The 27,973-nt window shown below is 46.1% G+C and overlaps 1 protein-coding gene across 1 annotated transcript; it reads right to left on the reverse strand.

Annotated features, from left to right (window-relative positions):
* Positions 1-532: 532 nt before the first annotated feature.
* On the reverse strand, positions 533-27,967 carry LOC144165995 (protein aurora borealis-like). The gene is made up of 11 exons (XM_077695664.1): positions 27,583-27,967; positions 23,532-23,724; positions 20,894-20,985; positions 17,727-17,842; positions 14,775-14,822; positions 12,761-12,817; positions 11,013-11,136; positions 8,263-8,329; positions 6,263-6,383; positions 5,072-5,122; positions 533-1,611 (listed from the first exon to the last, which is right to left on the reverse strand). The coding sequence occupies exons 1-11, from the start codon at positions 27,609-27,611 to the stop codon at positions 1,481-1,483; spliced, it is 1,029 nt and encodes a 342-aa protein (XP_077551790.1). The 5' UTR covers positions 27,612-27,967; the 3' UTR covers positions 533-1,480.
* Between the last annotated feature and the right edge of the window lie 6 nt (positions 27,968-27,973).

Raw genomic sequence — 27,973 nt, forward strand, 5'->3', positions numbered from 1 at the left:
TCAACTGAATACATGCAGGGACCCAGTCAGGTACTTATGTGTAACTTTTGTCTTAGTCTTTCTTTGTGAAAATAAAGAGTTTTTGTAAAAGAAAAAGAAAAAGAAAAATAGTGTACTGCATCTCTATCAACTCTGGCACTGCCTCAGTTGTTGGCATCATTAGAGAACATGGAGGTGTTTTCGAGCTTGAAAAGGCTTTATGGATGAGTGACGGTCCCCTCAATGCTTTTTATTGAGAAAAAAGTCCTAAGTAACCAATTAAATGAGCTTTAGCTTCGAATTATCCAGAAATGTCTTCCATTGAATTGCATTTTAAAACTGATGGAACCGGCACATCTTAATTAACTGAAAATTCCAATTAAGCAACTTCCAATTATCAAGAGTCAACTGTACTATGATAAGTAAGCTACACAGGACGCGAACAAAAGGTATAAGCGAGTGTTTTGTCAACCTGTGGAGCAAAGACAACACTCGTCAAGAGTCAACGTTTTTCAGTGGACCGTTGACTTGATTAAACAGAACACCGAAGGAGTGGCATTCCACACATTTTATTTAGACTAAAATACGCTCTGCACTGTACGCAGACCACATGGTATAAAAACGTAATACAAAATGCACCTATGTACAATTCAGCACATTCCCCTCAAAAGGACTAAAGGCCATCACAACGCATCGAGAAATGCAGGGGCCGAATTTTAAAAGCATGCTAAAAAAGCAAGGTCAAGGATAAAAGAAAAGAAAAACTTCAAGGAAGAAACTGGAAAAGGGATCGACTACCTGTGACTCCCCAGAACAGGCTCATCACATAACATCACTCGCCACACTACCGTCCCGCAGAATAGTTTCCACCCCATTTGGCAGTGTTCCTTACACGCTGCCCTCTTACTAGAAAAGCGCATACTTGCATTCCAGGGCCTGTATTTGCTGTAGTGCACCCATTGCATTCATTAAAGTTATCAGTGCACAATGCTGCACTAATTCCGTGCAGCACTCGCACTGCTGTATGCTTCAGCAACTCAATAAAAAATTACCAGCAGGAACCGATCGTAAGCACAAACATGGGTAATGCATAAGGCAACAGGCTCGGGGTGCATGCCTGCTTTATGGGAAATTGGAATAGTTGGTGACTTTAGCTCACTTCTGAGGCGAGGACGAAACCCGTCTGCCTTTCTGATAGATGCAAAGTCTACTGGTGGCGAGAGGGTCTTCTACAAGCGAGCTTCATTCATTACCGATGGACGCAGCCCTGCTAGAGTTGTGCGCAATTACTGCCCTAAAACCGAACGTCACCAGTAAAAAGAAGAAATTCCTAAAACAATCAACACCTTGCAAGCACAAAAAAAGAAGGCATTCCTAAAGTACTAATCAACGCCTTCCACGGAGATCCGACCGGATTGACCTTTGAGCAGCGGTCAAAGCAGGCCATGAGGAAGGGAGCACGTTGGGCAGTTCATTTGGCCTTTAGTGTGGTAAGCCTTTGTCAAAGTGGTGAGTGGGTGGAAGCATTGGGGCTGACAAGCATCGCTTCCGAGCAGTCGGGGGCCGTCAGCACCGATGCATCACTCCCGTCACCTCCACTGGTCGTCAGGCTCTCTTCTTCCGTCCGGTCACCTGCAAATGAACGAGACCTCCACGTTGCAGCAACACGTCTCCTGGGCACTTAGTAAGTATCCGTGCATTACTGAACGGGAGAGGTGGCTTTCAATGCAATTTTTTTTGTTTTGTATTGAAGCTTGCTAAGCCCCATCAATGCCGTTCAATTTTGCACGAACACACAAACGCAGGAAAGCCAATTTAACACAATGGGTTTGATGATGATAAGCGAGGGCAAGAAAAAAGTGCTTCCCATGCTCTGAAATGAAACGAGGTCCCCCAGATTATGAAGTCAACGTCTATCCAGATGCGCCATGCCAACACAATGGAAGCAGTTTGGATTTTGGACTTTGACCTTGACTCAGGCTGCTTCGCATTTTAACTGTCTTTCTCTAAGAAAAAGACTGATTTCTGGCTAAAGCAAAGAAATTTGGTAGGAACATTGGAAATGGCATTTAATAGATAAACAATACGTTTCACCAGCGTATAGTGACCGTTTTTTTTTTCTACAAATATATACCCATTGCTTGTTTATTACAAGCCTAGCATGGTAATGCAACATGCTACAAAGCTGCTATTACCTTCCGTGCTTACCTCAAGATATGGTTCGTGTCATAAAAGTTTTGAAATTATTTTTAATCGCTTTACTTCATCGTTATTATTTTATTAATAGCCCTAACATTGTAGTCCAGGCATTACTTGGTGGGGGACAGTTTGGAACATCAAACACAAGTTGTGCGCTTAGCGCAGACAAGTGCTGCCACCTCATGGAGCCCGATGTAAACAGTGACGGTGCACACACATGGTTGCTCGCATGCTTGCCACGCCAGTGAATACAACCTATAGGAGAAATCAGGTGTGAAGCAGAGGGGGAAGAGCCAGAGGGGAAATGGTTGGGGGAGGGTGATGCTGAAAAGGATGAGGATCAATGCAGTTATTGGGATGGAGTTAGCGAGGAAGCTAGGAAGACCAGTCACTGCATAGATACCTGAACAATAAAAATGTTGGTTCCCAGGCGTAAAAGCTACACAAAATCAGCGCTAATCAAAGTGAAGACAAAAACGCCTGAGCCCAGTTACACCACCTGAATGAAAAGGTGCAGTGTTCCTTACACCCCACTACATTCACAGATCTGTTACACATGACATTTAACCGAATACTATAGATTCCACCGAATATAGATTCATTTCTGCATGTATCATGATAGTTCTTTTTGCGTCTACCTCTGCATGACATGAAGAACAGATGTGAAGCCTGAAAGGTACCGCAAAAAAAAGCATTGCAGCAGTCCTTGTGATCGCTGAAGATCATAAACTTGCGTCCTTCGAGGTGGTGCTTCAAGTAACAAACAGCGAGGTACATGGCTAGCAGTTCGTGGCCAAAAACACTATATTGGCATCCAAGCGATGACCAAGAAAATCCAGAGAAGTGGCACCAAACTGGCTCTTTGAGACATTGATTATGGTGCCATGAGCAGCGAGATGCTCAAAGAGAAGGCAAAAATGCTTTAGATGCCCTTCACAGGATGTGCTGGCCACCCGAATGTCATCAATGTATGCGTAGACAAATGGCAGCCATTGCATTATGGCACTAATGAACCGTTGGAATGTTTGTGCTGCGTCCAAATGTGACGCGCAGAAATTCGAACCGGTTGAATGGGACTGTGATGTCTTCTTCTGCGACAGGGATCTGGCAACATGCATGGACTAAGTCTATCTTAAAGAACATTGTGGCCCCGTGCAGAGTGGGGGTCAAGTCCTGGAGGTTAGGCAGCAAAAGCGGTCAGGAACGGTCTTGGTGTTCCAAGACGGGTAATCTCTGCAGAGGCCCCAGTTACCAGTTTTCTTTGGCACCATGTGCAATGGTGATGAGTGATAACTGGATGATGGACGAATCATGCTTGCTCCATCTTATGTTCGAACTTTCCATGGGCAACTTTGAACTTGTCAGGTGCGAGTCATGATGGTCGAAAGAAAACGGGAGGGCCAGTGGTGATAATGTGATGCCAGACGTGACGAACAGGCTGGGTCCAGTCAGGTGGTGATGTCACGGTTGAGAAGTCACGCAGCCAGATGGCGAACAGTTCATCAGCAACTGTAGTGCAGGGTGGTGCTACATTAGCAGCTGCCACGACATACACACCTTGCACTGAGAGGAACGTCGTAGCATCTATTAGTCGCTGCCGCTTCAGGTCGACAAGAAGCCTGGCTTTTGCGAGGATGTCGGCGACGAGAAAGACCCACGAGAAAACTTGGCGTAGCCCCAGGTTCAGTGCGAGTGAGCACTGCTTGTAGACACGGGTATGCGCGTGCTGTTCCCTACATGTAAATGCGACAAGGCACGGGCAGCACGATCTGGGCTTGTAGCGGGCAAAACGCTAACCTGGGCACCTCTGTCCCGTGGTGCGGTCTGCAATGTGAAAGAGGCAACATTCCACAGTAGGGCTGAGATCGCTTGTCACCGGTAGTGGTCGGCCAGGCTGTTCTCCCTCCAGGAGCATGGCAGATGGCAGTGGTGGGCATCAGTGCCACAGCGCCGGTGGCAGTGGCAAATGCCAAGGTTGGGGGAGTCACTGCGTGGGCAGTCTGGGCTTTGGCGCAGTGGCAACGTTGATGGGAACGGTGTGGCGAGCTATCGTGGCATGTTGCAGCCAAGACTGTCTTTGACAGATGAGTGCAAGGCTGCCGAGCCTGGACTCAGACTCCCTCTGCACAGAAGCAGGGTTGATGACACAGGGGGGAGGTGCAGGCTTAGCCAACGTTACCGTGGCCACTTGGGGAAAGGGGCAGCGACCTCGATGACTTTGTAGGCCAGCGCAACGAGTACCTGAAGGTCCGTGGTTGCAGCAGTGGCAAGAACCATTCGAAGGTAGGCACTGAAGGAAAAGCTCATGCAGCAGTGTGTCGTCCGTGGCGTGGGGTGTCTTTCGCCATAGTAGTTGCTTGGCCCGCAGTCGCCGAGCTCCTCGGACAAGAGAAGCTGCTGGATGCAGTGACAATGGCTATGTGGTTGCTGTGGTAGACCGTGATTTGGTCCCATGACCATTTTCGCTACATTCTTGGCCAAGACCAAATCCAAACACAATCTATTCGCCGTGGTTGGTTGCGCAGAATTGAGCAAAGAAAAAACTTTAGGATAAAAAAACCAACAGGCCTTGAAAAAAATACTGGCAGTGCTAGGGCTCAAACCCAATGCTTTGAGTTCCAAAACCTACCCCTAGGCCACTGAGGCAGAATGGCGGAGCCTTCTTAGCACTGGGTCAAAGAATGGAAAGAGTTTCCCAAGCAACGCAGTACGTGGTGCTGGATGCACACAGGAAGTACAGGGCTTGTACCCACAAGAGAAGGGAACCTCACAGCAGGAACATGCTCAGGGTTTCAAGTTGGCCCGTGCGGACCTCAAGGCAGTGCGAGGCGCAAGGAGGGGGTGCGGGACCCCACCCAAGCCGCAGAAGGAGCACGTTGGAGGGAGCACTCACCGGCAGACACGGGCGAGTCGGGCAGCCTCAGGTTCTTCTGCTGGGGCGTGTCTGCAGGGTCAAGAAGATACAACCCCGGGTAAATCTCTTGCGGGCCCCTTCCAAGGGCAGTTGCAAATTCCGAGAGGGGACCACAGGACAAACACATGCTTTTCATAGCGGTAAACTCCCGTTAGGACGCACTCGAAGGGACTGTGAACATGTGTTCGGATTATGAAAAATTCGTCACAAGCAGACATTTTTTTGCATTGTGCACGGTGCAAGGACAAGAGCGTTGTCGTCCGTCTTAACTATGGAGTTTGTCACAAACAAGCTTACCTTAACGAGAGTCCACTCATGGTTCGAACACCCTTCAAAATAAAAAGATTCGAGGGTTTTCAAGGAATTTCAAGGACAAAAAATTACATTTTGAAGGACTCCATATAATGTTTTATCAGGGATTCTCTATATAAGCTTTTCAACACAATGCAAGTTTACTGCGCAATACTTAAGAGCATTAGTGCACAACATTTCAATACGCGTTAACAATATGCGTTAACAATGTATTCAATGCATATAAAAATTCCAGTGATAATATAAACTGCAAACATGAAAAATAATAAAAAAAAACGTTTCACAACATGTGAACTTTCGAAGTATTTTGGATCACTTCAGCTTAATTAAAGGGGCCATTAAGAGAAAATACGACTTTGTTTATTTGAAAGAACTGGGCTTCAGTACCTCACCCAGCTGCATCCCAGCAACGAAAGAGGTTTTTTAATCCGAGAAGTATTGCAAACCTTTCGAATTTCCCGCCACAGTGACGTGTTACGGGCAATAGTGACGTCATATGGGCCAGCGCGAAAAATGAAGTTATCGGAGCGTCAATAGCTCGTTAGCATCCGCGTGATGAGATCATACGATTGTCCAGTCATGTGCCTTAGCGATGGGTTAGTTCAGCAGCCCCGCCAATCACTCAAAAAAGAGTCTGTGACATCATCGAAGAGTCACCGGAAAATGGCTACGAAGTCACTTTGCAAAAAAAAAAAAAAAGGTTATAGTTGTGATTGATACATCGATACAAAGCAGTGTTTTTTGTCATGAACCAGAGTTGTCATCAATGCCCCTTAAATTTTCTTTGACCCGATGAGATCCGGCCACATGCTTGCAGTCACAGGGGGTCACAGTCACAGGGGGGTGGAAGAGACCCACCGGAGCGAGCGATGGGCCTCGCATGGCGGCAGATGGGCGACAGCTGCATGCCTCCTTCGCCCTCGGGGCTGGAACCCTGGCTGCACCGGGTCGGGCCAATGGGGCTCGAACACAGCGCCCGCTGGAGCACAGCAACAGGGGACGACACAGGGGCGCTCGGTTATTAGGGCCAAGGCAACTGTCCCGCCACAAAAGCACACCTTTACACAGTGGCTTCCACAAAACAACGACGATCGTAGCAGTAAAGTTCTTCACTGGGAAAGCAAAGGCCGGCTGGCCAGAGGCAGGGAGGGAGGAATAAACACTTCGTGAATCTTCTTCCTTCAAGGGGCATGTAGGAACTAATGGTTCAGCTCGAGGTCGCCACCGCCAGTTGTAGACTACGGGCCACACCCCTTTTGCAAAACAGCTCTCGAGGGAAAAAGTGCCCAGCGCTGCAAGGAATTGGGCGTCATGGTATGGGGGATTATCTAATGAAGAACCATGGGGGAGTGCACCGCGGATTGTTTAACCTACTGGACATGCATACGGGAGCTTCGAGAGGAAGTTTACGTACTTGTGAAGTAAACAAACGATGGCAATGGAGTGATGTATTTCTAAGGGTTGCAGAGTGTTATTAGTCTTTGAGTTACACTACAATGAGGGCTGTATTTTTGAGAGATGAAACGTGCAGCATGGTTTTGAATTGCTTCGATCATAGAAGTTAAAGGGACACACCTGTATCGATGGATTACGCTGTCAAGAATCTAAAAACACCATTCTCGCAACCAGGAGATGTTACACGAGAAAGGGAAAAAAAAAGAGAGAAAAGAAGAAACATGGCACATATTCAAAATGTACAGCCAGCATTATTTTAACAAGAAATTGTGCAAATTTTTAATGAAAAATGAGGATGGTGCAGAGACAAGTTCTTCTGGCAAACTATTCTACTGGTGCGTGGTCCTTCGAGAAAAGGCGTACAATATTTGAATACGTTGATCTCGAGCTGCATATTCATAAAGTTCTAAAGAATGGCGGGTATAGGGGGACACACATAAATACTGTATTTATTTGAATATAAGGCGAGGTTTTTTTCCCCAAAATCCGTAGTCTCAAAGCCGTACCCCGCCTTATATTCGAAGCTCAGTACAGAATATGGTGATTTTGGTGTGACAGTTTCGGTTTCCACTTTTCAATCATTTCCAAGCTTTCAAAAGAGCCTGACAACACCGTTGAAAATGTAACAATTATTTTGGAATAAAACGTGTAAAATTTTACACAAACGCAGGCTGCAGATTCGAGATTCAGCAACTGTAGAAGCATTGAACAACTCACGATAAAGCAGACGCCATGGCAGCAGACACCTTCGACCATGCCAACAAGCTGAGCTTGCAGTAGCCACTTCAAGCCAGTAGCTTGTAAGAAAGTCGAGGATACATTTTGCATTTTTTTGTTGGAATCCGCATTGCAAGATTGTCTTTCTCAGTGCTTCTAAAGAGGGCGTCCCCGTCTATGCTTTCCGAGTGGGTGGCTGACATTTGGGCAGTGATCTCCGAAGCCACGGCGATGGCATCGTTCTGAAAGTGCTGCATTTCTAATGCACTGGACGGCATCGAGGATGCTGAGCTCTTGGAGTGGGCAAGTGATAAGAAAAGGACGACAGTTTCAGAGTTTCTATGTCATCTTGCTCGCAATAAATATCTTTGTGCACAGATAGTTCACGGTTACTTGGTGCCTGCTTCGCTGAAAGGTAAAGAATTCAACTGCCTCCCTTCCTTCGTGTCTATATCATTATGTTGGCAGGAATATACTTTTTTTTTTCTTTTCTGGCTTTCCAAACTGCATTGTTGCTTTATAATCGCAACCGCCTTACAATTGAATAAATATGGTAAGTCGCCCCATACAGTTTTCCTTGTTGATGCCTGTTCTGTTGACCGCTCAGCCGGCAGAGGCCACTGCAACTGCGATGCTTGGCTGTGGCTTAGAAGCAATGGCGGCCTAACTAATGTGAAGGGACTCACGTGGATTGGAGTCAAGCTGCCCGTGGCACCGTCCAGGAAAAGGCTTAGCCGCTGCTCACTGTCCCGCCTGCACGGACAGCACAAAATGCTGGTGACCCAACCCCATGAAGAAACATGTACTCGCCCCACTGAAGGGCCACATGGACCACAAAACAAGCAGTGAGTGCTGGTTTTTAGCGAGTAGGCAGCAATAGAGAAAGCATCACTAGTCTGGAAGTCAAACACAAGCATCGAAGAAAAATGAGAACGCGAGAACAAGGGGGATGTGTGCTGAGATAAACGTTGCATTTTATGACATGTCAGCCGGCTGAAGAGAATGGACAGGGCGGTAGCCGCATGGGAAGATACATGCTGAACCGGAAGGGGTTAAATCCCTCTTCAGAGACCAGTAACCCACTCCAGCACTGCATGAATCGCACAAAACGATTCGAGAATGTCAAAATGGTAACAGTACATGAACATCATTTGCTCCCAAACTTTTCTTCTCCCCTCTGCAAATAAAGAAGAACATTGCACGGGCTCAACTGCACACATCCCATCTTTAAAGGCTAGACCATTCTTTTCCAACACATTTCCAAGAAAACCGCACCCAGTGAACTCAAATTCCAGTGTTCAAAAGAGGGCTACCCCCGCATCACGTCTGTTTCATCCTGGGCCCAGAAGATTAAGGCATGAATTGAAGTCCACACTGCATAAGCACCCAAAGCATACCAGGTTTCTACTGCCCGCTACAGTGTGGAGACAAGTGAACTTTCTGGAACTACTACAGTAAACAGCTGAGCACTTTGCTTACTGCAAAAGTTCTACAAAGGAGCGGCTTTCCAAATTTCGCATTAATCTACCACTCATATCCTGCTACAAAAAGGGTGCTTTGCATCTCCTTACACACAGTAGCTGACAGTCATGGTGTTCCTTACTAGTATACACTTAGAGAGAAATCAAGCACTAGTGTCTAGGCAAGCCGCGCTTCAATGAGTGTGGCATCATAGACCGCAAAGACAGGTTCAATCGTCCACCGTCATGGCTTATGAACAGACCCCAAAGTTGCCTGTAGCTAAGGCCACTTGAAGTTGTTTTCTCCATGTCAAAAGGATCGCTTTTAAACCACTAATTTGTCAAAGATCTTTCGAAAGCTTCATACGAGACGAGCAAAAAGAGTGTTGCCCCACTGTTTCTTCCGTCATCAGAAGCAACGAAAAGCCACTCTGCTAGCCGAACCTTGCCCAGTAGGGAAGAATGGAACACAGTAGCTGTTGTGGCGGCTTCATTGGTGGCACCGTACTCGAGCAACTCGTTTCACAATCAAATTGGGCTGGATACGCTGAAGCTACACCGGGGCTGTGAGGTACGTCTCGCTGGAGGGCTCCGAATTAATTCCGACCACACGCAAGCCTCAAACACGTGCCACAATCTCAACCCACAGGAGTTTTCGTTTTTTTGTCTACGCGCATCCTCGGTTCAGCAGTGCAATGCCCCAGCCACTGAACCCCTGCGGTGGGCGAGTGACAGTTGTCCTTCCAGTACAGTAGAAGCTCGCTGATACGTTCCCCGTTCATACAATTCCCCAGCTCCAATGCTCGCAATTGCGAAAACCAAAAATAATTCCACACAGCAAAGTCTTAATACACTCTGGTTAATACGTTCCCAGAAAATATGATTACTCAGCAGCAGTGTTCAGCATTGCAGCTACCTGCAGTCGTATGATCCGTTGTGCAGCGAAAAATTCTCATTCTCATCACAGGCACTGCTGACCCCTGGCAGCGATCGCGCAATTCTCCGACTTGTACGATCGCCGCCAGGGTTGGTAGCGCCTTTGATAGTGCAGTGTTCTATGGTTGTGCGCAATTCGTGAAAGCTGCGCCAGTAGCGGTAGCAAGCAGTCGAGTGGGGCGTCGAGAAAGCACAAGCCGTTGTCGATTAGGGAGAAGCTGAACATCCTAGCGGTTGTTGACAGGAACCCAAAGAGGAAGCAAATAGGCACAACGAATGAACTCGGACCGCCACCGTCCACAGCGTCTACCAAAGCCTTTCAAAGTGGCAACAGGTCGAGACGAACGCCTTAGTATTCGGAGGCACAACAAAGCAAGCCTGTGGAGCCCGTTACAGGGAACTGGAGGAGGCGCTGGAGGAGGGGGAACTGGAGGAGCAAAAATTTCGCAAGACATAAATATATTTTTTTTCCCTTCCACCTCAAACGGGCTTGTCAGCCTCAGTTTTTACTGGATTCGGATTGTACTTTTTCCCGGGTATTACGTTTATTTTTCGTGTTTTTTTTTTTCGAAAACGTATGAACGAGGTCCTACTGTATATATTGCCACAAACCACACCGTATGTTTTGTTAACTTGTGTGTTTTGTCTGCAGTGTCTGGCTATGCCCGGCTCTCTTATTTGCATTCAAAGAGAAACACCTGTTCGCTTTCCTTCCTTTTATATGTGGCACCGCTTCCTTATTTGATGGGAAGACTGTTTCGCCCTGTCATCACTGGACTGAAGTGTTCTTTGATCACCAGTGTTTTCGATCCGATTCGACAGCTGCAGAAAGAACAAGGTGGAGAGATAAATGACAGCATGCCATTCGCCGACGATCGCCTGTGCACCGTTTATTGCGGAGGAGCACAAGTTTGCTCCAACAAACCTTAATTACTGGGGAAAAAAAAAAAAACTGCACTGTTTTTGGCTACGTGCAACTAGGGTAGCCGCAGAGGTAGTGTGCACGAGGCACTAGAGTAGAGACAATCATCTGTATGCACCTCTCGGGTGTCCGCGCCCTTCCCTCGACGGCAGTGCAGAAGAGCTTGCGCCGGAGCGAGGTGTTGGCAGCATTTGGCCTCGCCTGCTGTTTGTCCTGGGGCCCATGGAAGGTGTAGTAGTCACCTGCAAGGGAGGGAGGACCGCTCAGCACAGAACGCATTCGCAAACGGGCCGGTCACTGAGGCTTGCTTGCCTGCCTCGACCTTCTCCAAACTTGGCCCTTGTAGATACCGTATTTGCACAATTCTAACGCGCACCTTTTTTCCGATATTAGTAGCTGTCAAATTTGTGTGCGCGTTACAATCGGGCGCAAAACTTAAATTGGCTTCAAAGCGTCCAGTGGCATGGCCATAGACAGTGACTCCCCCCAAAATCCAACTCAATCCAATTCAAGACAAACCGTCACATCACGCGAGTAAATTTTTGGCGTACGCATTCCTCAATGGGGATAACTTAGTCGGCTGTTGCAAATATTTATTTTTAAAATATTTTTCATAGTTTATTATTTTTCAGATTTTCATGAGTAAGCTTACCTGCGCGTTACAATTGGGGGCGCATTACAATCGTGCAAATACGGTAATGCTCATATGACGGACACATTCTTTCTTTTTTTTTCCCCTTTACAGAGCATCGAAAGGGAGAGACAGCTGTACCAAATGATTGGGCTGGCACCATTCACAACCTCACTGCTTTCCCCCAAGTACACGTCAACCTGAGGTTTACATTGCTCCCAGCTTGTGTGCATATAAGTGTGCATCACAAAGCCAGCAGTTAAAGGGGCCATACAAAGACAAAATACAACCTCAATCAACTTGAAAGAACTAGACTTTGGTAACTCACTCAGTTCCATTACAACCATGGAAGACGTTTCCTCCAACTAAAAAAATGCAAGAGTACAAGTCAGCACTAAAAACATAATTATCAGAGCACTAACTGCACGTTTGCATGCAAGTGATGTGATAAAACGGAACTAGAGGTCCCACTAGAATCGCCCAATTCTGTTTTTCGGTGGTGGCTTAGCCTGGCCTGACACAAACAAAATTCTGCGACATCACTGAGAAATCGCCGGAAAGTGGCTGGTGTCATTGCTATTATAGCAAGGCAGTCTTTGTAATGAACCAAACTTGTATTTTGTCTTCACGGCCCATTAAAAGTGACACTCATTTTGTTGTACTTTATTGATCTGTCACGCGCACATAACATCAACTTACCTCCAACAGACTCGCGCCATACTTTTTGAAAATAGCTAGGTAATGGTAGGGGGGCGTTGGGGTGCTCTGGCTCTTTCATCTTCCCATGGGAGCAAGGTTTTACGTTAAACAAGCAGACTTCAAGGAAACTAAATCCCAAACCTCAGGCCCTGCAAAGCTAGTTCAAAAAGGCCTCACAGCTTTGCATCAAAGCACACACAGCAATAACTACGGGTGAATAGTCCTCAAAGTGCAAGCGGCATTCTAAACACACAGCTTCTCATAACTACGAGTATGTCCAGTTACCCTTAGGGTTCAAAGCTATGTGACACACCAATTACACCTCATATGGTCAAGCGGGTAATTGTTAATAAACTATGGGCAAATAGCCCCCAGATTGCGGGTGGTAGGTTTGTAAACACACACTTTTTCATAACTAGGAATGGAGTCACTTACACTTAAAAATCACTCATACTTAATAAGCAGCAGTGAACCAGTTCAAACCCATATGGTCCAGTGGGTCCAATTGCTCAAGGCAAACCACAGCAGAGACTTACCGAGCAGTGCACTGAGGTCAGCATCTGGAGGTATGGACAGGGTTGTCTGGCTCCACGCTGCATACACAGGCACAATCTCTCTCATTCACTTCCCTGCCCTAGTGCTTCCCCAGTGCAAGTCTTACTCAACTCCCCGTTTCAAAAATGCCGCCATTTAAATGCTGTTCATGACAAAAACTTCGCCAGCCACCACGCTTCACTGTCGTGTCTCTGAGCACATTTCAGATGCTGTAAATGCTAAAAACAAGCAACCAACTCTGCAGTCATTCCAACAGTGCTGCAAAATATGGATAAGTAGGCAGTGGAATTGTATCCCCTATGAGGTAACGTTGCATTCGAGTGCAACATAAAAGTTGAGGCAATGACCACAGCTACAAGCAAGAACCCACACTATCCATTCTTTGTTTACTTAAAAACATTACTCAAAGATTTTAACTTTTGGTTTAATTATCACTGGGGCAGCACAATGTAATCTGCAACACCAAGAGCACGCAAAATTTGCTGGAAAATATACCAAGTGAGGGTGGCGCCAGGAAAGCGTGTAACAGATTTTGTCTACGCACAACTGAGAAGCCAGCTTTTCAAAGGAAGGACGGGGGCAAAGATTTTCAATTTTGAACCACTGGTGAAATTTCGTGAAATTTGTGCGAATTATTTGCGTTTCTGCAAGAAATCTTAGCTTTACCGCAAGAGCAAAACAATGTGTGGGTGTGAAGTGGTGGATACAAGTCCATGTTGTAGCAGGAAAACCAGTGATCTTTTTTTCCTTTTATCAATTAGACGTTTTAGGTGAGAAAAAACAGTCCAGAATAAAAATACAGAGTTCTTGCACAGTTTTTCGATGTTCCTGCTGAAAATAATAGCATTCAGCAGCATTGTGAACACGTTGATGCAATATCCCAAACAAACACCGACATTTCCTGTACAAAACCGTAAACTTCCTAAAACAAAATATATTCACTTTCCTCGGAGAATTTTAGTCCGAAAAAATGTGTTCCAAATACCTCCCATTGATGCAGTGCAAAAAAAATTTCATAATTTTTGTAATTGGACAGACTGACACAAACTCAGACCAAAGGACTTAAAAAAGCTATTTTCGCTTTCAGGCTAGGGGTTCTCCAGAAAGGCTTCCACCTACTTATATTGCACCTTTCGGTTCAATTTTATGCACTCAAGCACATTCACCTCAAATTTTCTACACACTTTCACTCATGCTGCAGAGATATGCTGGTTGCTGAATCACTGGTAAACTTTTAAAGAAAGGCTGCAACATTACATTCTGCTCAGCAAGGGCTGATAACAAGTCAAGGTTCCTAGATGAATGTATTAAAGAAAGGCAGGCGACTTATTCTGCTGAACCAACCTGCCGATAAGACAACAAACATGTTCTGTGGCCCTTCCAGGGCAACGTCATGTCTGAAAACAATCACTGCAAGGCTTCAGTTTCATGTTTTGTTTTTGCTTGTCTTGAATGAGTTTTGGCATGTTCAAAAAACCTGCTCAACTGCTTACTCGGTGACAACTTAAGAACGGCACCGGAAGTTGCCGCTGTGCCTTATCACCGTAGCCGGATGTTTCTCCGCGCGGCGCAAGTAGGGCGTTACTGGGAATATTTTGAACATGGCGTGAGCCGTTCCCGTGATTTTCTGGACTTAATATGCTTATAAACGACTCCACTGACGACAAACAAACTGCGTGAGAAAAGGCAGACGATATCACGCATTCATAGCAAACCCCTTTCAAAACGCACGCGCACTGACGTCATGGGTCCGGCGCTTTGGCGGAGTGATACACTACATGAGGTGGTGCCGTTCTTGAGTTGTAACCGAGTATAGCTGTGTTTTTCAATTAAAGTTGCATTATGTGATGAGGTTGCCCCAACAGTTGTCAACTTCGGGACCTCTTTTTTGTTTTTGTACTCGCTTTTGTTCTGCAAAAAACAAGTGAAATAGACTTGAACTTGAAGCTCATTCAGCGACGACCGTGCTGCAGTTGCCAGTTCCGAACGGCTCACCTGTGGATGTCTCGGGCTCCCTCGGAGATTGCGGTGTGTTGCTCATCCCTGCAAGGAGAGGACGCAGAGCTCTTAGCAAAGCGCATGCTTCCCCTTGCTTTCTGGACCAGACTGGCCACATTGTGGCCCATGCACTGTTCTTGGGCTGCGGTCACAGAGCAGCTCTACTGAGAAGTTTCATCGAAATGTCTGATAAGCCACTACTGCAGCCACGACAGCACTCAAGCGGCTTCTTCTTTTCCTAGAATTTCTTCACTAGAAAGACAGTGCGACGAGTTTTGACGATGAAGAAAACCAAGCGAAGTTTCGAAAGAGTGTCATCCGGACTGAGTTACCTAGCAGCATAACTACGTGACTACAAAGGGAAATATTTTTCCCCCTTATTAGTGCACTTCCATGCCACGGTGAATGATAGCTATCCTTGTGAGATGGCATTCTAATCAAGGCGAGAGCCTTAAAGGAGCCATGAAGACAAAATGCAAGTTGGGTTTATTAGAAAGGCTGCTTAGTCCCGATAACAATGACACCAACATCATCGCAATCTTTGAACACATAACGGAGATATTGAAGAAAACGTGTGAAGGAGTCGCGACCCCCTAGCCAATTTCCCGCAACTTTTCTACGACGTCACGGAACCTTGTTTGTGCGATTGGCAGCCGTCTAACTGACCTGTCGCGACAGCACATGACTGGACGTCTGTAATGGGGCCTCTAGTTCCATTTGACCGCATCACTTGACTGCTAACGTGCAGTTAACGCACTGAAAATTATGTTTTATTGTTGGCCCGTATGACATCATTCTTGCTCAACACGTCACTGTGGCGCGAAATTTGGAAGTTTTTAAATACTTCTTGCTTTTTTTCGTTAAGAAAACATCTTTTGTGGCTGTAATGGAGCTGCGTGAGATACTGAATCCTAGTTCTTTCAAATTACACGAAGTTGTATTTTCTCTTCATGGCTCCTTTAAGTGCCTTATTCTGCGAAAAATTAGCGTTGCTGTTTGGTACGGAAAATGGGCGCCCTGTAAAGAGTAAATAAAAAACACACCTGAGTTCGCATGGTGTGTGAACCCGGGTATCCGTAGTCGGAGCTGAGTGAGTTAACCCCGTTATCCCCGCATTTTGTTGGCTGCTGTTGAAACAAACGTGCCCCGTGACGGCACGTTGTTCTGGGGAAGCTGCAGTGTGTGCTGCTGTCTGTTGTCTCGTTGAATGAATTGGCGCCGGAAGACAAAGAAACGGAAGCAAACAAAAAAATTGGCCATGTATCTGCTCCTTTCGTTGCAAATGTCGTCAAAAGACGATAGTCTTCATCGACTTTTGCCAAGTAAATGCCTCCCTTCGCTTTCCCGCTCACCTCTCATGTTGTTCCTCTTCCTCTTGCGTCGCGCTTATCCCAAGGTAAAGGCGGCAAAGGTTTGCTTAAATCATTTTAAATTTCCCGCGTTCCACTGCTCCAAACCGGGTATCTCGATGCCAACGCTGCCGTATGCGAAGACGAGCGTTAATCGAGGCGTCCTACTTCAACGTTTAGAGAACCGCGTTTCCCTACTCCACGTGCGTTGAAAGCAGAACGTGGAACCTATCTAGTGGAACCTTTCGTAACTGTTGCCGGTTGATTTCTTAAAATGGCGCCAGAAGCTATAGGGGCGCGGGCGACAGCAGGGCGACAGCGAAGTTAATTTTTTTTCTGCGGTTGATAAAGTATTTAGTTTTGCCAAAGTCAAGCATGTATAATTTTTTATAAAGGAACACTGCAAATATCACTTCTGTATTAATTTGTTGTCTTATATTTGCATAATGTCTTGTTCTTCTTCAACAATGTTGACAAGCATGAACATTACACCGGACTTAGGCGGGTAGATTTAGCTGTGACTATATAAGACTATTGCGCAGGCATTGTTTTACTTTGGCCGGGTGGCTGAATCGAGTCACAGACAGACAGACGGACAGACAAACCAAAATTTCTGTGTTTAAGTAGCCCAAGAAAGGCTAACGTCTTTAAAAATGAAAACATGACGTTGCAGTGAAAGAGCCTGCCAAGGTATTCCGCCTCAAAAGACGCAACAAAAGCAAAGAGGGAGATTCAAAAACAATGTAGCAGGTAAGAAGTCATTGGTGCGCATCACCAGGCCTTTGCTTCCAAATAACATAAGCAGACTCAAGTGTTGTGCCCCAAGGAATTTCTTACAGGACTGGCTCAGCCCTGGTACAATGAGTCAGCACTTCCCAGAGTGTGGAACTTAATAATAAAACAACCGCTAATTTTACTACTCTGAATCGCCGGTTTAATAAGCACCAACGGTGCACTCGAACGACTACCTGTTATAACTGTCCTAACAAACAGTCATCACCACCCACAGTGCAACTCTGAAAACCGGTTGCTGAACTCACTACCTGAAAACCTTTTGCAAACACATCCCGTAACTGAATAATTCCCTGCAGTCACACATTGCAGAAATGCTGCGATTGTCTAGTTATTTCTACAATTCACTTACTCAAGAGCTGCTAAATGAAAAAGGTGACTCGATATTATTCCAAGCGATTGACGAAATCCCCTGGCAGGTGAAACACAATCCTGAATACTACCACCTAGTGAGCTGAACACATCAGAACATGCTTAATGTATGCCTGCGCTTGTTCTCAACTGCCACTGCCTGGCACATTCGCTCCCGTATTCCACCATCCCCCTGAACAGCACCTAGCGTGACTCTGCTGCGCATTTGATGAACGTAGTTCATAGACTGCCGTATGAACTCCAACGTACCCAGTGATTTTTTTTTCAGACTAATCCATTTCCTATGTCAAAACTAATGCACTTTGGCACAAAGTCCTCCATTTCTGTAAGGGTTCTCTACCTTTCCTTTAAATTTTCTGTACGGGAGCACAACACCACTTTTTTCACACAGTGGGACACCTCTACACTGAACGCCAGCCGGTCGGGAGTGGCTGACCTGGGGGTCGAATGCTCAGCCTGGCATGGGGCTCCCAGGGAGAGGGGACGATCTCGTGCCGCGAGAAGAACACCTCAATGGCCTGCTGGGACTGCTCCTCGTACAGCGCGTCACTCCTGCACGGCAGGGAAAGACGCTGCTTCACACGCGGGCCTGCAGTTGCATCGGCACGCTCATCGGAAAAGATGGCGCTGGCGCAAGTTTAGGGCACACACTGGAAATATAAATGCTTTGCTTCGGGCTTGAAAAGACTGACGACAAAAGGTGAAACAGAAAATGATATTAAACAATACTGCAAGCGCTGCCTGTTCTAAGTGGCTGAAAAACAAGGGGATATTTTTATGGCCCTATTTGTAAGCAGTCCCCCCCCTTTTATGACAACAGCCGGAATGGGCAACAATGCAGGAAGGAGACTGCCATTCGAATCAGTCATGCGTCGACTGGCAAAGTAAACCAGTTGTTACAATGGTCCCACGTATTGCTGTCGATTATCACAGCTGAATCTGGCTTATGAATTACAAAAATTGCGCTAAACGGACAAACAGAGGAAGGAAGACAGTGTCTGTCTTCCTTCCTCTGTTTGTCCATTTAGCGCAATTTTCGTAATTCATAATGCACCAACTAGCCCAACAGCACATTTTACTGAATCTGGCTTCGCATGAGTTCACCTAAAAAAGAAGCACAAGTTTTTGAAGACGCAGCTACTATTTGAGACGACGCACAAAAATGCGTAGCAAGAACTTACCACCTTCAAAAACTCAGCTTATTCGCATTGGCTTCAACACACAGCCCTCCAAACGCATTAAATTGACCCTCCGCAGTCTGTTGTTGGGCCCTGCCCGAAAACACAACACAGCTGTAGCGGCCCGCTGTCACGATACGCCACGCTTGGGTGTTCAGGGTTAAATTTTGCGGTCTTTCTCACAGCAATGCACCCGTATCCCTCGTGTGCATGATGCGCCACCTATTGAGGGATAAGTGGACTTTGTGTGCTGAAGTTTTCTTCTTTTTGCACCAGGGTGCAGCACAATGTTCAGCACGGGACTTCTGGAATCCAGAGCGCTTCCGTGTAAGCCGCGCTGTTCACTGAGAAGCATGGCTCCTTTCTTATCGCAGGCGTTTTACGGTGGCACACTTAGCAAAAGCAATAATGACTTCAGTGAGGACGAGAATTACACCCCTCTATCAGTTAGTGATGACAGTGATTAGACAGAAGCGAGTGACGAAGACCGCAGCGGCGGTGGAGACAGCACCGTGCGAATCCTTACTCTGTGAGCTACGCATTTTGTCGAAAGACAATGAACTGGTGACGAAAGCTTTTTTTCCTGGCACCTGGAGGTTTCCATCGTCAATAGTTTTATATAGAGGCGCACACAGCTGCAGAATCATGGCGAGAAAGAGCAGTGAAACCTGCAGTACTGCCGCAACCTCATCCAACAGCTGGTGGGTGGCCCATGGGCTCGAGCCAAAAAGCGGGGCCCGTCTGCAAGTATGGAGTGCGAGGAGAGGCTGGACGGGACAAGCTATTTCATCGACACACTCCCAGGCCGAAGCAGCGTGGACTGTACTGTTTGTAACGATGGAAAAACAAAAGGAGGCAGGAGGGAAACTGTGTTGTTCTGCAAAAGCTGCAGTAACAACCCTGGTCCGCACCAAGGAGAATGCTTCGAGCGGTTTCACACGCTGCTCAAATATCGGTGAAGAAGTTGCAAGCAGAATGCGAGAGAAAAAATAAATATCCTGCGAGTTTTTCTCGCACAGTCTTGCGTTTTTCTTCATGAAGCCAGAAACTGGCAAAATAGTTGCGGATCGGAACGGCCGGAAGGTGGGCAAAAGTTCCGGACTGCAAAGGGCTAAGATCTGTTCACTAAAAAAAAAAACACCCAACCGATGAGGTTGAGCAGGCTTCAAAAGCATTCACAAGCCTGGGCAAGTATTCCAATGCATGCTAATCTAAACCACTTGTTCACAATGGCAGCCTTCATTTAGTTTTTGCTAATGTAAGGCCGTTTGCTGACATAACAATGTCTAAATCGTTAAATGTCAATTGCGACAAAACCACAGAGCAGTGCATCCTGCAGGTTTCAGTCTGGGCAGGCAAGTGGCCACAGGGTCCGATTTGGTCACAGCCCTGGCAACTTGGTCAGCCTAATCTAAGGCTCTGTGCCAGTCATGACAGAAAAAGAATACTTTCGCTACAAACTCTAGTTGCACTTTCAGGACATTTGCGACATTAACAGTTACCCTACTTGTGGAGCTACATGTGCATGGGGACACAAAAAACACACGCATAAATTTACGCATATGTGACCTCGATCACATGTTATGATGTATTGCACAGGCCGTGAAAAGTTAGAAGTTAGTCTGTGAAGATTACGGCACTCCAGTCCACAACAACTAAGGAGATGACAAAACAAGAAAGAAAAGGCCTATAGGCTGCATTCTTCATTAAAAGATAATATGGAAGCATAAGATAGCACATGCATTAAAAAGAAAAAGTAATCGCTCCAGTGAAGATCTCTCTTGCCTTGTCACATCACCCAACATGTAATTCCATTAAAACTTGGTTGGAAAAAATGCTATCTTTATCAAGAGCTACTCCTTTCCCCCGCTGCTACACAATCATACGGATTAATTTTCATGAAAAACAAGTTCCAATTTAACCAAATCTGTAGCAACCGTCCAGTTTGCTAAACAAGGTTCTTAGGTGATGCATCAAGCCTTGATGACGACTTTCAGCTATGAATGCCACTCTGAACGAAACCTTGTTTGGTGTTCCACCATCAGAAACACGTACCCGCATAATGCTAAAGCACATGCACACAGGAAGATAGTGGAGACACAGCTAATCGACACTATTTCTCAGACTCCCCAGAGGCCCCCCATGTATCAAAAACACATCCAAGTGAACCGGCCTGCCATCTGTCGGCAGAAAGCCAAAGCACTAGAGCTCAAGCTCTTGCGGCTGCTGCCGTTCGTCATGAAAGAAAAACCCTGGAAGCATAAGGGAACAGTACCTAATTTACGGTTTTCTAGCTTGAAAAGGAATGCTTAGCTGAGTGCAGTTCTTGCTGTCCCCCCCAGGTGTCCCTCTGCTTCAGCATGGCAGGGGTGCCTGCACGGTCTGGCATTTGAAGCGAGGGCAGCAAAGACGGAGATGGGGGTACCTTGCAGGCTGTGCGAGGCTGGGCTCGTGTTCGTCAATATTGGCTGGCCACAGATCCGCCATTTGCTCAATGGACCACCGGAACGAACGACCCTGCACGCAAACAGGGAAACCAGGTCGGGAAAGGTGCACTGGAGCTTTTGTTCACATCGTGGAGGGCCCTGCGAACGATGGCTTGCAGTGCTGTGCAAAAATTTTTAAAATAAGACCCAAGCCCCTTTCTTAAAAGAGAAAGATGGTTACAACACAAAGCTGCTTCGATCATGTCGAAATGGCGCAATCAAATAGACGTCGGCTTCATAATGGACCCAGGTTTGATTCCGACCACGAGAAGCATTTTTTACTTGAGGCACTTTCATGGTCATCGTCATTGCCGGAGAAAGCTGGCTTTTCTGCAGTGCATTTTACTCGGCCGAACGATGCCCCCCATGAGGCATCAGTGAGACAGCTTCGCTTGAAAACCTTTTTGTTTTCAAACCCACTATCATTTGTAATGTCTACCCTGAGGGTACCAACAAATTAAAAAATAAATAAAATACTAAACAGCATTGCAGGCTCTCATGCCCCTTTCCCTAATGCAGTAGGCTTAGACAATTTCGCACAGTACATTGCTCAAAGGGACCATGCAGACAAAATACAAGTTTGTTTTATTCGAATGATTTCGTGTTTTATGGTGCCCCCAGTGCTTGTCCAGAAGCAAATGATGCTTTATTCATTGCAAAATTAATCAATTTAAGTTCAATTTTAAATTTTGATTCCCCCGCCAAACCGTGTGTTTTTTTAACGACATCTGCAATAACATCATAAGAACGGGTCCTCAAGCTAAACTTTGTGTGAAACGGAGACTTGTTACCATTAGTTCACCAAGATGGTGCCACCATACCACGGCGGGCCGTTTTCTGCCTTTGCTTTGTTTTTGAGCGTATTTTGTTCTTGGCTTGTTTTTGTTCAGGGAGAAAATCGTTTCGGGAAACATGGTGCTTGCTCAACAAATACAGTCCCGTAAGACACACCATCGCTTACGCCGATCGGCCAGTGTCGTCTGCAAAAACCCCAAAGAGCCGCAGTGCTGTGCAGCTAAAACAAGCATAGTGCACGCAGTACCAACAGCAGTGCACATCGGTACTTCCATGTTTACGTGTTTGTGCGTAACTTCCACTGTTTGTCCCACCATTCTTACTGCTACAAAAAGAATGTGCCCTAAATTTAAGCGCAAACAGCTCGCTCAGCAAGCTTGTAAGCTCTGCCTAATTTGTGCTTGCTTTTGCCGGCCTCAGCCAATCGCGGAGCCGGTGTGTATGACATCATAGGTTCTGTTGCGGGGAATGAGCTAGTGGGTCGCATGGCCATTCCTTTTTTTCCAAATTTTATAGGTTGTTTGAGCGAATTTTACGTTAAGAATGGTGCCAGCATGATTCTAACGATGCTATCTTTCGAATGAACCAAACTAGTGTTTTGTCTGCACGGCCCTTTAAGCTTCTTAACAGCCGTTGTTGCACCAAGTTTGGCTGCCGCACACTACTTGGACAGCACGTGGTAGGGCGTGGATGCCAAGACTTGATGAAACGGTGGTTGTAAAATACAGCAATGTATAAACATAAGCAAGTACAACTAATGGAATCGTCAAAACCTACCACATCAGCAAAAGAGAGTATTCATGTGTCAGTCAGCCAGAAATTTGCTACGTGATAATGAGACCACTTTTCTGTATGGCTGTGCAGCCTTTCTTATGTTTGATACACGTAGAATGTCTACCTTTTTTCGCCAATCAGAAAAATCCAGTATCAAAAGCAACGTTCATCCAGGTTTTCGTGTTTCATGCTACTAGCAATGTTAGATGCCCCGACTTCCTCATTGCATCCAGGCTAGTAGCGTCACATTATCCTAATTATCTCCACAGCATTACCCTGTTACCTTACAACTCCCCCCCCCCCCCTCCCCCCAGGGCTACGGAGAACACCACCTCGCAAATTAATGCCACAAAACTGAACTAATTTGCTGCAAAACAGCATTCTTTTTGAATATTCCACCGAAGTGGCTTACGGACCATCCAAATGCCAAAGTTAGTTTATAGCTTGCACTCGTGCCATCTCTTTTTTTTTTCTTCTAAAGTGTTTATTTTGTGGGTGCAGTTTTTCTCATGAACTCAAATCAACTAACTCAGCTCGCTGTTCTTCTAATCCTAAAAAAAAATTAAAATAGATTTTTTTTCTCTCACACAAGCATAAAAAAACAATTCGCAATGAGAATGAACGTGAAGAACCAAAGTCGGACCATACAAGCAAATTTTCCAAACGTAACGATTTAACTCTCCTGCAACCCACGCAAGCAAAACATCCGCTATCTTTAGAAAAGTACAGTCAGGCCTGTATGCATCGAATTTGAAGGGGATCATGAAAATAGTTCAATACAATCATTAACTTAACTTTGCGTACAAAGAGGTTTTCGTGGCAATGTTCACGCTGGTCAATACAAAAAGGGCAATGTTCACGCTGGTCAATACAAGCAGTACTTCAAAACATTCAATTTTGATTAAATTCCCTCGAGTGCACATGTGTACTTTGGACCGGCCAGGTTTGCTGTGGAGGAGAGTTGAAAGGTTACCAGCACCGCTCCCAGGGGTCAACAGATTTACCCACCGATCCGGGAGTACGCCGGCTCCGCGAGACGAACACGGAGGGGGAAAAAGACGGCTGCGTAAGCTGCTCAGGCTCTACATCGAATGGGTTGCCGGTGCTGTCGCCCATGCCACTGCGACCTCTTCCAGGTGTGGATTGGAGCGTCTTGGCATGGCTTCGGCTGCTCACTGGAGAGTCCAACTCGCTTGCACCGCTGGAGGTAAACAAAAATCAGCCGTGAAATAGACAATTTTCAATCCATTACAATCCAGAAGAAAATATCTGGCTTGGTGTCACGTGGTTAGGCTTAACTGGCACAAATCACGTGTTGCGGTCACAGTGGCACAAACTTTGATTACTGCTATTCCACAACCAGAGATATTTTTACCACTCTATACGCCAAACTACAGTAGACTCTTGCTAATATGAACTTGGCTAAAACGAATTTAATGGTCACGATGAACAGCACTTTTTCTCTTTGCACAATGCAAAAACTGCCCACTAAAGACGAATTTCTGATAATACGAACAAATTTTACGGTCCCTTCGAGTTTGTCTTAACGGGACTTTGCTGCATCTCGTTTTCAGGGTGTCTACCAAGTTGACTTTTTCAAATTCCCAGAGTTTTCCAGGTTTTCGGCGAGCCTGTTTGATAAATTCCCCGAGTGACACAACTGTTTTACGTCAACACGGACTGACACCACTTCACCAGTTGCTGTCACCCTCTAAAACGCACCTTACAAAATAAAATATGACATGATAAGGTTTTAACGCTAACCAGTAACTTTTATTTCATTCAAAAAGAAAACATAACAGAGTGGTGGTAAAATTCACAGAGAAAGAAATATTGAAAAAAAAAAAAATGGTAAAACCGTACTCCCATGTTCTCAGCTCGCACTCAATGCCTCAGTGCTGTATTTCACTGCTCCAAAGAGCTAATAAATTTTAGTTTGGATGAGGGACACCTTCATCGTAAACACCGTCACGTTAGGTGTCCTGAAACACCACCATACTTCTAGCAGCAAAGCGCTGCGCAGAATGAGCGGGAAGAGTTTATCTGGGATTCCAATTGGAAATCAGAAACACCTCTACTACACCCCGCTATGGTGACTCCACGAAAAGTACTTTTGACGCGCAGCGAAAGCTGCGGAGCCAAAACATGCTTTTCTACGCAGCAGAATACAGTGCCGGCTTGCAGTTAAAAGTAACTTTTAAAACGAGGTACGTTTACATTCGATACTTAAGACGTATTGTGAAAACAGCTGCGAACTTTTAAAGTTGAAAATTAAGAGACGCGTGTTTTTATTATTATGCCAGATTCACAACTCAAAGATTCGCAATGTGCGTCCACTAAGTAGAGACCACAGTAGATGGTGCCAGGTGTTCCAGCATAGGATTGAAATCGCCTGCCCCTGTAGACTCCCTTACGCTGCCACAACAAGCTATCGCGGCGGACAACGTTTTCTTCTGACTTTCAGGAGTCTGGGAAACACGGCAGAACACAAGGGGAGCGTACAGGGGGTTGGGGGTGACTTGCAAGCTGTATGAAACTACCAGTGACTTCAGGCGGCGCCATCAGCAACAGCTCCAGAGGGCTGTCCACTTTTGAATTGCTGTTACTTGAGCCAGCATTACCGAGAATTTTCCTTCTTTTATAAACTACAGCTAATTTTCTTTGATAAAAGCACAAATTCCATGAGTTTTTCCCCCGAGTTTTTCCAGACTATTCAATATCCCTGAGAATTCCCTGTTTTCCAGGTTGGTAGACACCCCGCGTTTTGCACAAAAAGGGAAACCAAATGTTACACTGCTGTAGCCAAAAAGACGCAATCAAGGATAGCAGACACCATCAGCGCAGCATTAGCGGATGTCCGGCAAGTTTCCCCACCAAATCCTTGCGTCCAGAATACAAGATGTGGCTGCTATGTTATTCTTTGAGTGGCAAAGAAGTCTCACGGGGACTACGTATCAGTGCGCTGACAAGTATGCACAAGACGGCAGACAAGTTTTTCTTGCACGGATGTGAAGCCAGAAAACTTAAGAGTAGCAAAACTTGCTAGACCGGCTTTCCCACTTCTTTTTATTCCTCATGGATTGTAATCCCATAACTGAGCAGCAGTATTGTCAATACTGTGCATTACTTCTTTGATTCAGTGATCTTTGTTCCTTGCAGCGTACACACACAAAAATTACCGCTTGCCATGAAGTGCGGTTTCTTTTCAACCCCACCATTGCTTCCCGCACTGCTGACTGCTGTCGCATTTTCATTTATTTTTCACTGCTGCCTTATGCGCCAAAGCTGCTATAAGCTGGCATGCCGTGATGGTGGAGGGCTGCGGATTAATCTAAACCACCTGAGGATGTTCAAAGTGTGCTGAAACCGCCAAAGCGTCGCAGGTATCAAGTGTACGACGTCATGCTCAATGCAGCAATGCTTAACTTAACCACAGGAATAAACATTCCGAGTAACGAACCATGCATGTACAAAGTTTTTGTCTCATTAATAACTACGTGGTGCAACCATCTGCGTTCATGCATTTTATGTACAGACTTTTCAAACAACACGCCGCGGTGGCTCAGTGGCTAAGGCGTTGCGCTGCTGAGCACGAAGTCGGGGGTTCGATTCCCGGCCGCGGCAGCCGCTTTTCTGATGGAGGCGAAAAGCAAAAACACCCGTGTGTACGAGATTTCGGCGCACGTTAACGATCCCCAGGTGGTCAAAATTAATCTGGAGCCCTCCACTACGGCGTGCCTCATCGCCTGCGTTGCGCCGGCGTGTTAAACCCTACAATCAATCATCAATCAACTTTTCAAACAATTTTTTCCTGGTGCAAAAAATTACAGCTGAAAGTAGCCCGTTCAACCCAGTTTAAATTTTTTCAGAATAATAGAACACAAAAGAATGTGACATGAATGGCCACTCATTTCTCCAGTGCCCTGCCGTGGTTTAGCACTTCCTGTTGCCGCTAACCATCCCTTCTACTGGCTGAGTGGTTCTTCGTTTTTGTTTCCAGGCTTCTCAACTGATGGGCCACATCCGCGCTGCCCGGCCCCTTCGAAACTATGCAGGGCCAGCTTCATCTAAAAAGCTCGTTGCTACTGTCTTGCAGCCCAGCTTTCCTTTGGTCTGCGAGGAACACGAGTTCAAAATTTGCTAGTAAGAAGGCATGAAGAAATGGACAGTCTGCTGATGCTGCATTTGGAAGAGCTTATCCTCGCACAGGGCGCCTAATGTTCGGTCGAGAATCGCGCGACGGAAGCTGGGGGCTTCCGGGGGCGGTGACCATTTGGTTTGGGGCATGTGCGAACATAAGATTCTGCCGTACGCGTCTGAACTTTATCAATTGCTTGCAATGGGAGTAAATTTTGATGGACGGGACGCCGGAAGGAGTGGGCAGGGCAAACACGGGTCAGATAAAGTTTAAGCACCTTTAAGTGCTAGCAATTAAGTTCCGCTTCATTAATTAACTAGAATGTGAAATTAAAAGCTTTCTTGAGTTAGTGGAACAAATCTTTGGTTATACTGAATAAGACTCCGTTATCCTTGAACGTAAGGTGTGGATGTTTACATCTTCCGAGCAAATACATTCTACCAGTTTCTTGGTGACCTTTTTCTTTTCTTTACGTTGCGTTGTTCCCCGGATGTGGCCCAGGCCGAAGTGCAGAGACTGGTTTGGAAGTACACGACCAGTGGAACTGCGATCTGAGACCTCCGGAAATATCGACCGTTTCCCAACAATATCGCATAATTGAGCTATGTCATCCGGGAAGTCGCGCTTTCCGGCCACTTGGTTTCTTCGCTCTATGGCTCCTCTAGGGAGCTCCAAACGAAGTTTGCATAGTTTTATTCATTTATTTTCAAATCTGCCGGCGCGGCCCCTTGATGTCGCAAAATCGCGCTTGTAATTTCCTCAACTATATTCACGCGCGTATCAGTGCCGTGTAATATGAGGTGCGTAAAAGCAGTTAAATTATGCACCATTCGAACCTTGATGCAACCAGTGATTGTCAAGCGCATCGGCACTTCCAAGAAATAGACCGCACATCACCCCCCACGGCGTAATACAACTCACCGGGCGAAGGACTGCCTGAAGTCGGTCATTGCTGTCTTCGGAGCTCCACGAAAGAATCCAGCTGCTTTCACTCGTCAAATTCGCTGAGTTGCACGGCCCTAAGTTGAATATGAACCGGGACTAGTACTACCTTTCTCTACTCACGTGAGGACGGGGATCACAAAGGTGTCAGGAAATGCCAATCACGGAAAGACTCATTTCCGCAAAAAATTGGACTAGGTTGCGCACACCTGAATGGGTTTCCTCACCCGGAGTGTGGAATTTATCTAATAAATAGCCGCAATTTGTTAGACGAAATCAGCCCCTATTAAACGCAGCGATGCCCGGTGAATCCGATAGCCAGCATACAACTACGCGCCCTTCGGGTGCATTTAAAAACCAGCGCCGGCGA

Source organism: Haemaphysalis longicornis, unplaced genomic scaffold (genome assembly GCF_048455015.1).
Source record: "Haemaphysalis longicornis isolate Haplotype H1 unplaced genomic scaffold, Haemaphysalis longicornis Haplotype H1 scaffold_154, whole genome shotgun sequence".
NCBI lineage: Eukaryota > Metazoa > Arthropoda > Arachnida > Ixodida > Ixodidae > Haemaphysalis > Haemaphysalis longicornis.

Coding starts and splice junctions, on each gene's coding strand:
- LOC144165995 (XM_077695664.1), bottom strand. CDS start 27,611: ATGACCGACTTCAGGCAGTCCTTCGCCCG. Junction 23,725..27,582: donor TTCAGGCAGTCCTTCGCCCG/GTGAGTTGTATT, acceptor GTTTACCTCCAG/CGGTGCAAGCGAGTTGGACT. Junction 5,123..6,262: donor GAGGCCCATCGCTCGCTCCG/GTGGGTCTCTTC, acceptor TTGACCCTGCAG/ACACGCCCCAGCAGAAGAAC.